The 10,428-nt window shown below is 34.9% G+C and overlaps 1 protein-coding gene across 1 annotated transcript; it reads right to left on the reverse strand.

Moving 5' to 3' along the window:
* Positions 1–406: 406 nt before the first annotated feature.
* On the reverse strand, positions 407–2,892 carry LOC120267811. Its single transcript, XM_039275492.1, has 2 exons — positions 1,717–2,892; positions 407–1,635 (listed from the first exon to the last, which is right to left on the reverse strand). Exons 1-2 carry the CDS (start codon positions 1,955–1,957, stop codon positions 1,301–1,303), a joined length of 576 nt encoding a protein of 191 aa, XP_039131426.1. The 5' UTR covers positions 1,958–2,892; the 3' UTR covers positions 407–1,300.
* Positions 2,893–10,428: the final 7,536 nt, after the last annotated feature.

Genomic DNA, 10,428 nt, shown 5'->3' on the forward strand with positions numbered 1-10,428 from the left:
ACTATTTAAATGTTGTCACAATAAAACCCTAAACTATGTTTAACATATTTTAGGATCAAATTCGATATGTGTGTGTCTATATATATATAAATGTTTTTTTAAAAGAAAAACTATTCAAATTTTAACAGTATTTGGACAAATATGAGATGAAAATTTATGTAAAAAAACATTCACCAAATTCATTGTTTTGCAAGTTGTTATTTTTTACCAAATCCTAGAAATTTATGTCTGAGGGATAGAAAACAAGCTTTAATTTATATTATACCTAGGATTTATAGTATAAGAGAAAATTTTAAAAAATTAAAATTAAATAGAGATGTATCAAATCTCACGAAAAAAGAAATCTAGATAACATAAATTTTTTAAAAAAATTAAATTTTAAAAAGATGGTACAATTTGTTCTTCTAGTACAACCCCGATTCAATGGTGTGGGGGAACATTACTTAGGGCCACGCCATGTCACGTTGTCACGGACTCGTACTTTTAACCCGATCAATCCGTGTGCACTTGATCACTCTCGCTTGATCAAGTTAGTCTGCTTCGATGCCTTGGCAAGAATACTAACTTTGGAGGCTTCAAATGATGAGAACCTTAAGAAAGCCTGTGGGCAAAAGGTCTCTTAAATTAAACTTGGAAACTTGATGGCTCCAAATGAGGACCCCTTGGCTATTTATAGGCCAAGGCTTGCCTAATGGACGACCGAGATTCAATTGACCCGACGGCCCATATTGGCTCTCTAGAACTCTCTATACAAGTCTACATACTTCTTCACATTTCTACAAATTTTCAAGAGGTCTCTAGAAAATTCTATACTTATCTAGAAGACTCTACTAAGTTCATGATTTCTCATGAACCTTCTACAAGACTCTAAGTTTACATGATAGTTTATAACACTTAGAAAAATTCTAAGTATGGAAGGGAATCTCTCTTCCTCTGGGTCATGACACATTGTCACGCTTTTTGGCGTGCCGTATAGGCTTTTTATCACGCCAGTGCGTGATAAACTCTCCCACCTATCGTGGCGACATCCTTGTTGTTTCTTGAAGTAAGGCTTCCTTGACTCGGTCCACTTGCCTTTGTTGAAGCTTGGTCCTCCATCTTCCATAAGTGTCATGGCAGAGATCTTCTTCTCCTTGAGATGTGCCTCCCTCTTTAATGGCACCATCCTCATCATGCTCTCCAATATCCACATGGTGTTGGTAAATAGCACAGGCACAACCTTGGTTTGATCGAAGAAGTCCATACCAAGCACCATGGTGTACTCATCCATCTTCACAATGGAGAAGTCTAAGGTACCACTTCAGTCTCCTAGGCTCACCTTGACTCCTCTTGCTACGCCATGGATGGGTGTTGGCTCCATATTTACTGATTTAAGCATGCCACGTTCCATCTTGTAAGGGATACCGAGCTTCTTTGCCTCTTTCTCCTCAAGGAAGTTGTGGGTGGCGCCGGGGTCGATCAAAGCATCCACTACATGATTTCCCACTTTGGATTCCACAAACAATCTGTCCTCACTCTCCATTGGCTTCTCCATTTGTACCTTGAGATCATTGATGATTTGCATGGAGCCAATCTTCAATTCATAGGGTGACTCCTTCTCTTCACCATCTTGCCACTTCATCTTTTGGATCATGCCTGCAAGTTTGGCTTTGGTTGGGCACTCTCTTGCCCTATGGGGACCTTCACAAAATAAACACTTAAGTATTGGCTTCTTACCTCCATCCTTGGGCTCATTTGGTGTCTTGGAGTTCCACTTGCCCTTCTCAAATTTGTGCTCCTTGCTTTCATGATGGTTGTCTCCCCCACCATTGCCATTGGCACCCTTCTCCTTAGGTGGCTTCGGTCTTTCATCCCTTTGGAGTTCTATGAGTAATTCGGCTATGCTGATCGCGGTGGCAAGATCATGAGCTCCATGCCTATGGATCTTCCTCTTGGCCCATCCTTGTAATCCATCCATGAGCGCAAAGAGTGCCTCTTTGTCCAGGTAGTTTGGAATCTCCAAAAGCACTTCGGTAACTCTTCACATAATCTTGAATGTTTCCCTTGTGTTGAAGATGCGAAAGTCTTCCATGCACCTCATCCTCAGCATTCACCGTTAGAATTGATGCTTGAGTTCTTTCTTAAACTCGACCCAAGTATTGATCTTGCAAGTCTCCCTCTCGATGTCCACACTTCGCCTTCGCCATCACACCATTGCGGTGTTGTCTAAGTAGAGTGTAGACATCTCCACTTTCTTGGCATCCTCCATAATGCCAAGGGCCTTGAAGTATTGTTCAAGATCCAAATGAAGTTGTCTAGCTCCTTTGCATTCCTAGAACCACCATATGATCTAGGTTTAGGAACATCAACTCTTATGGTAGTAAAACTTACCACATTGCTTGCTCTTAAGCAATGGCCTTCTTGCAAATAGCTAGCTCTTCCTTGGTCTCCTTGAGCTCCGCTAAGGCCTTCGCTAGCTTTTCCTCAAGACCTACAATCATGCCCATCAAGGTCTCCTCCAAGATCTTGACATGGACTCGACACTCCACCGCTACCATGTTGAGAGCACCTTGCATCTCACCATGGTGTTCTTCTCGCCCACTCTTGAGCTTCTCCGCCACGACAATCTCCACCTTGGAAAGCTTAGCGTTCATATCGGTCATAGCATCTTTCTTGGGCATCTTGGTCTCCTTGTCGATATGGGTAACTTCACTTTGGAATGCCATTACTCAAACCAAAGCTCTGATACGACTTTGTCACAGACTCATACTTTTAACCCAATCAATCTGTGTGGCACTTGATCAATCTTGCTTGATCAAGTCAGCCTTCTATGATGTCTTGGTAAGAATACTAACTTTGGAGGCTTGAAATGATGAGAACCTTAAGAAAGCTTGTGGGCAAAAGATCTCTTGAATTAAACTTGGAAACTTGATGGCTACATATGAGGACCCCTTGGCTATTTATAGGCCAAGGCTTGCCTAATGGATGGCCGAGATTCATATACAAGTCTACATACTTCTAGAACTCTCTATATAAGTCTACATACTTGCCTAATGGACCCTTTGTCTCTCTAGAACTCTCTATACAAGTCAACATACTTGCCTAATAAACCCCTTGTCTCTCTAGAACTCTCTATACAAGTCTACATACTTCACATTTCTACAAACTTTCAAGAGGTCTCTAGAGAATTCTATACTTATCTAGAGGACTCTACTAAGTTCATGATTTCTCATGAACCTTCTACAAGACTCTAAGTTTACATTATAGTTTCTAACACTTAGAAAAATTTTAAGTATGGAAGGGAACCTCCCTTCCTCTCGGTCATGACACACTGTCACGCTTCTTGGCATGCCGTATAGGCTTTTATCGCGCCAAGGTGTGACAACGCGACCTCATCCAATGGTGGCATCTCCCTCTCACCATGATTCGTGATCAATGGTACAACTCTGATGCCATCTGGACTGGCTCCACCACCATCCTCCCTGATGACACCCTCATCATGCCTACACCGGATCCACCAACTCATCCGTACAAGTCCATAACCTTGCCATCCCCATCGACCCCTCAGATTTGCTTTTTCTTGAATGGACAAAATTAGATGGGAACCATGTCCTCGTCCCGTAGCCCGAATCTGGTTTCGGTTTGGATCTGAATTCGAAATACTTAATACCAAGTGTTAATTAGTAAGATTGTTAACGTGTTTTTTTAGATTTGTTTAATACTATTTTAATGACAAAGAAAGCCACATCAGCACTTTCTGGTAGAAATACCAACGTTTGTTAAGGTATGGACTAGAATTGCTCGATTTGAAAAATAGAGGGACTTGCTGCAGCCAAATTGTAATAGAGGGATTAAAGGGTCAACCTGACCTACTGACAAGGACCTACATGAGATTTTTACCATTTTTAAAATTATTTCATTACATTCTTATTTTTTTTCTAAATATGCAGGATAAGCATCAAGGAAAGGGAATAACATTAAAGTCCCAACAAATGAGTCAAATTCTTGCAGAACTTGATGATGAAAAGCAAAAGGTTTAACCCGAATTGGTCTCTCTACTTTTCTCTCTCTTCTCTTTTGGTTCTCTACTCAGAAATGCTCCCAATTAGTCCCTCTACTCTTGAAAATGAGCTAACTTAATCCTTATACTCTTGAAAATGGGGTAACTAGTCCCTGCATTTACAAGAATAGAGAGATTAGTTAGGAAGTGACTAAAAGTAGAGGAATTAAGTGGGCCCATTTTCAAGAGTAAAAGAATTAGTTGTGAGCATTTCTAAGTAGAGGGACCAAAAGAGAAAAGAGAGAAAAGTAGAGGACCAATTCGGGTATTATACCAAAGCAAAAAGGAATATTCAAATGCATAGAAGAGTGCTTTATCTCCAAATTTAGGATAACTTTATGGTTTTTTATTTTTTTAAAGTATAATTTTATAATTGTATTTTGGATATTAAAAACTTTAATTTTATATATCCAAAATTTGAATTTTATATATTTTGATTTTATTTATTTATTTATTTTCATATAATACTAAATATTTATTTGCTTGTGTAATAATATTTTTACTATTAAAAATTTGTCTTGACAAAAGTATCTAAAATATAATTTTATATTTATAACAAATAATTTATTATATTAACAAAATCAACGTAATATAATTTTTATTTTAGTGACACATTATTGTTAAATTAATAATGTTATTTTAGTAAATACTAACTATAGCATTTTTCTTGCAGGCTGCAACCCTTTCCTCACAGATGCAAATCTCACAAATGAACTCACAGCCTTCAACATTGCACTCCAAGCAACACTAGATCTCCAAACAAGCATTCAACATGTATTCACCATCAACACTACTTTCCGAGAGAACATAAATAATGCTGATTTAACCACCTGCTGGCGCCAATGGAACAAATTCATCACATTAAAACTTTGTTGGAATGCCTAAATTGTCCTCAAATTCATGTTATCCCCAAGAATTGGATGACACCAGCCGTCAAACTATCTATGCACGGCATTAGACAAACTAGATTAAATCTATTTCTCTGGTCACGACCTTCCCGGCTGGCTCATGAAGGATTTTGTTAACAGTGGTTTTTTTTTTTTGTTAATATTTTTTTTTTCTCTTTTCTTCTGAGTTTTAGGCTCTAGTGTTAGGAATATCAGTGGGGTGGGGAATCTCCGTTCCTCGCGGGGCCCCTCCCCGACGGGGCGGGGATTCCCCGAAACATCCCCCCGCGGGCGGGGAGCGGGGAGCGGGGAAACATTCCTCCCCGCCTAGTGAGGCGGGGCGAGCGCGGGGAATAGTCTCTCCGCCCCACGGGGATCCCCGCCCCGCTCCCCGCGGGGATTCCCCAAAAATATATATTATATATTTTTAATATATTTATTAAAGATTATTTCAACATTAACATAATATTATATATATATATATAATCAATAAATATTTATTTGTTAATATTTTTAGTTATTATTATGGAACTCACAGTTATTTCATACAATTTATTAACTATTTAAATTTATATATTTCATTAAAACATATTTATTTAATAAAATCTTAAATTATTTTAATAAAATCATTATATAATATATTTACAAAATTAAAATTCAAACTTCTAATTTTTCAAATTTCTAATATTCATAAAAACTAATTACTTATCTTTAAAAATAACCCTCGATGTTGTAACCCACATGTTATATTTTTGGACGGGAGGGATTCCCCGTGAGGTGGATTCCCAGCAGGGGGAGGGGAGGGGAGGGAGGGGAGATTTTTTTCCCCGCAGGGGAATTTTTAACCGGGGAATCTCCGTCCCGTGGAGAACGGGGATGGGGACGGGCATCCCATTCCCCACCCCGCCCCACTGACATTCCTATCTAGTGTTTGCTTTAGTTTCTCCTATTTCTTTCTCCTTTTCCTTCTTTTTCAATGAAATAGCCCTGTTTGGGTTCTTCTAAAAAAAACACAAAACAAAACTGCACATTTAAAGATCCAGTGGTTGTTAATTTATTTTTGAGTTTGATCTAAACTTACTCTTCCCTATCATCTATCCGTTATATGGCCTTGTTTGGGTTGGCTTCTCAAAAAAGTACTTTTTTTAAGTTTAGTAGAAGTGCTTTTGGAAAAAAGTGCTTTTCTAGAGTAAGTTAAGCACTTTTTTATATTTTGTGTTTGTATTAGCTTTTCTGTAAAAGCAAAAGCTGTAAAAATAAGCTAAAAAACAGCTTTTTTCAAAAGCTGCTCATGACTAGCTTATGAAAAAAACTTTTCAGCTTTTTACAGCTTCTGCTTTTACAGAAAAGCCAATACAAACAACTTTTTTTGAACCCAGAAGTGCTTAACTTATAAAAAAGTACTTCTGGGTTTTCCAAAAGCTGATCCAAACAAGCCCTATTTCAGCTACCAACACGCAGAACTAGAACGTGTGTTGCCTTTTTGGAATTTATCTTCTATCCGTCATAAATGTGCCGCTATAGCCAGCCACGAGCACATACAATAGTCAACATAAAAACTTTTAGTCGTGATACAATGTCAACCAATTAGAAAAGATCAAAGTATAGTCAACCTTCAAAAAGAAACAATTTATACTCTTAATTTGAAGCACCCAAAAAACAGAAGATTAAAAACATCTTCTAATTTTAATTAAAAAAACATCTTCTAATAAAGCAAAGAAGTTATATATATATATATATATATATGGATAAAAGCGATCTATGCTTCCCCACAAAAAAGTGTCAAGGGGACAAGCAACTACGGTGTTGCACCAGTTACAGTGGTTTACTAGCCTAATAGAGATTTATTAACTCGGCTAGATCTTATATGAGACGATAATAATCCTACTATGTGCATGCTCAAAAAATATTTTAAGAATCAAACCAAATTAAAAAATTCCCCTGCCATGCAACTATATGGAGAGAAACGACATCCTTCCATAAGGGTATCGTAAACAATGCATAAATAATATTGCTACAATATTTATCCATTATTCTGCAATGTATACATAGTACTATAACATTATTGTCGACTTAGGAATTTGACTGTGGGGCTTGCTATTCACTATCTTTGTAATATTCCACTACACAAAATAGTGGTTGTTTAGGTAAATAATTTGAGTGGCTTCTTGTCTACCATGGAAAATATCATGCAATGTAGGTTTTTTTGAGGGGTATATGAGTATATGATATATATATATATATATATATATATATATATATATATATATATATATATTAAATTATAAAGATTTATGGGGATATATATGAAAATATATATATATATATATATATAAATTAATAATTCATTGTGATATTACACGGGTGCAAAGCCAAAATGGGGGAACTGTTTCAGTTGTTTTTATCCCCCATTTTATTCCCTTTATAACTTGGTTGGCACCATAATTTTGTGACACGTGGGATCTATTTTTAATAAATATAAAAAAAATCAATTTTCATAGTAAAATCTATGTGGTGAGGACCGGGTTGAACCAGACGGTTCGACCGGATTGAACCGGACCCGGGCAAATAGACGACCCAGTTCCATACAAAAAACCAGCCAAGCTGAAAACCGGTGTTAAATAGTGTGAACAGGTGTTGAACTATGAACCGGACCCTGTTCACATGGTTGAACCGCCTTTTTTTACATTCTTTTTCCAATTAAAAGTAAAAGCCAAAAGGTAAAACCTATTTTGTGTGTATTTAATATGAATGAACCAATATTGGAAGAAGTTGGTTATGTGGTTTATTAAGTTTGTTCATTAATATATATTTAATTTATATGTTAAAAAACTTTGTTTTTTTGCCTTGTGTGCTTTTAATTTTAATGTTGGAATCATTTTATGAGGTTTATTTGATTTAATATTTATGAATTTTATTTACATCGTATAAGTCTTTTATTTTAAATATGAGATAAATATTGTGAGATTTGTTTTGTTACATATCTTTTATGTATTTTATTTAAAATTTAAATTATTATTTAATATATTATATTATATTTATTTTATTTTTTAAATTCCACTTCAACCTCGGTCGAACCTCTTGACCCTTGAACTTTAACTTTGCCTGGTTCAATAGTCCGGTCCGGTTTTGAATACCTAGAGCAAAATTGAGACTTTTGTAATTTTTTTCTAAAAAAAATTGTTCTTTTTTCATGGTATAGGATGTGTGTTTCCCAATTTTGCATGTTTCATTGATTTAAATATGAATTCTATTAAATTTAAGTAATTATTATATATATATATATATATTTCTTACTTTTTCTTTGTTTTATTGCCTTGTACAGGGACGTTCTTTGAATGGAAGGATTTTATAGAGATGGAAGGAAATACATTGAACCTGTGTCTGTTTAAATATGGAGGGTATTCTGGCCACAAAAAGGAATGTTTATATAAAACCACATATAGAGATGGGTATTTTTGGGAGGAAATGATATTTTAGGGAGGAAGTAATGAGAAGCATTCTTGGAATGTTAAGGGTTGTCAGGTTCATTGAACTTGAATAGTTATACTTATAGGGACATTTTAGTAAAAAGAAGAATCCATACACGTTGGTATTTTAGGAAGGAGATTATGATGAGGGGGCATTCTTGGAATGTGCAGGCCTTCTTGCTGTCAGATTCATATATATATATATATATGTATGTATGTATGTATGTACATATAAATAAACTAGAAAAACAAAGATGGCCATTACATTCATGTCCTTGCACTAAATAGAGGCTTCAACTCATCAAATACAACTTATGTATTTATTATGCTCATTAATTGAGATTTTACATCATTATTTTTCAATTTTTGAAAGTCGATAAAACCACTCTTTGTTGACAATAAAGGGTAGTCTAAAAAGAGAAACAAGTGGATATGATTATCGAGTAGGCTTAGCGAATAATACAAAAAATAACAAATGAGAAAATAAAAGTAAGTGATGCCCTGAAGATGATCAAAGATGGAGACGTAAATCCATATGGAATAACCAATAAAAAATGAAGTAGAATATAGTCAGAATTAATATTGGTCAATGAATCACTAAGATCTTTTTTACGGGACCCTATGAACTCAAGGTTTGTTTTAAATGAGGAGATCAGGTACTAAAGTTTTGTTTTTTTTTTCACCTAAAAAATTACAAATATTTATAACAGAACCATGTGATTAATTTTAAGAATAATGTGGGCCCCACACATTTTTAATTTAATTCATTTAAATTTTTAGCATGCATAGCTGTTACGGAAGAGGAATAGAAACCTTCCTTTTTATTAAGTTTTATTTTTCTTAATCTTTATATTTTATTAGGTTTTCAAACCCTAGCCGCCACCTCTTGTTTCTCCCGATTTAGATTTTCGTTTAGACCAAGAAAGAGGGAGAGATCTTGCCTCTTTCCTCTTCTCTTTTTCGTTTGGTGTGTAGTGCTGGCAGCGAGGACGGAGATAGGCCTCTTCGTCAAGGGTTGTGTTGTCATCATTGTGAGGTAAGCGTTCTCTTCCTAGATCTAGGGTTAAGTGGTGGAATTTTTATTTCCTAGATCTTGTCGTGGCATCGTTTATTGATCTTGATTAGGGTTATATTTTATGCCTAGTGGATTGGTTATCTCATGTTGATGCTAGCCATTGCACAATGAATTATCAACGTTGATTTGCAAGTTTGATTTGGGAAGAATCAATATATATATATATATTTGTTTCTTTTAGATTTAGTTTTATTGAATTTCTTTTTTATTTTTATTATTATTATTATTTTGAATTAATGTTCTGGCTGTGTGTGTGGCGTCCATTAATTTAGAAAATATATTCATTGAATTAATGTGCTGATTGTGTGTGGCGTCCTTTGAGTTAGAAAATGTATTCATACATATATATATATATATATATATATATATATATATATATATATATATATATATATATATATATATTTCTTGATTCTTTCAAATCCATTTTTTTTTATTTACTTGTTTATTTATTTTGTTTGTCATTGTTGGGAATTAGTGTGCAGGCTGTGGCGTCCATTATTTTAGCACATATAATATATGAATATATATATTAAGTGTATGGGTTATGATGCTGTGTTCAGTGTTAAAAAGATATATTGTTTATATGTTGTTTTTGCTTCAAGGATGTATATGTTTATAGAAATTAGATTGTTAGATGTAGATGTATTAAGTATTATGATAGTGTAGAAATTAGATCCATCTGTATATTCCTCGTGTATTTGTAGCATGTTTAGCGTTTTTAATACATTGGAATGTACTCTCAAATATAGGGTGTTCTGTGGAAGCCTAATTTCGTGGTGCTTGTAGTTTTGGTGTTAGCTAGTCAGGTAAGTAAACCGCATATAAACCTATATATATGTATATATAAATTTCTAATTATCGAAAATGATTCACATAATTATTTAATTACTTTTGGGTTTTTATTGTTAAAAACCATTCCCGGTGTGATGTTTAAATGTTTTGGGTTAAAAATAC

This window comes from Dioscorea cayenensis, chromosome 8, assembly GCF_009730915.1.
Source record: "Dioscorea cayenensis subsp. rotundata cultivar TDr96_F1 chromosome 8, TDr96_F1_v2_PseudoChromosome.rev07_lg8_w22 25.fasta, whole genome shotgun sequence".
Lineage (NCBI taxonomy): Eukaryota > Viridiplantae > Streptophyta > Magnoliopsida > Dioscoreales > Dioscoreaceae > Dioscorea > Dioscorea cayenensis.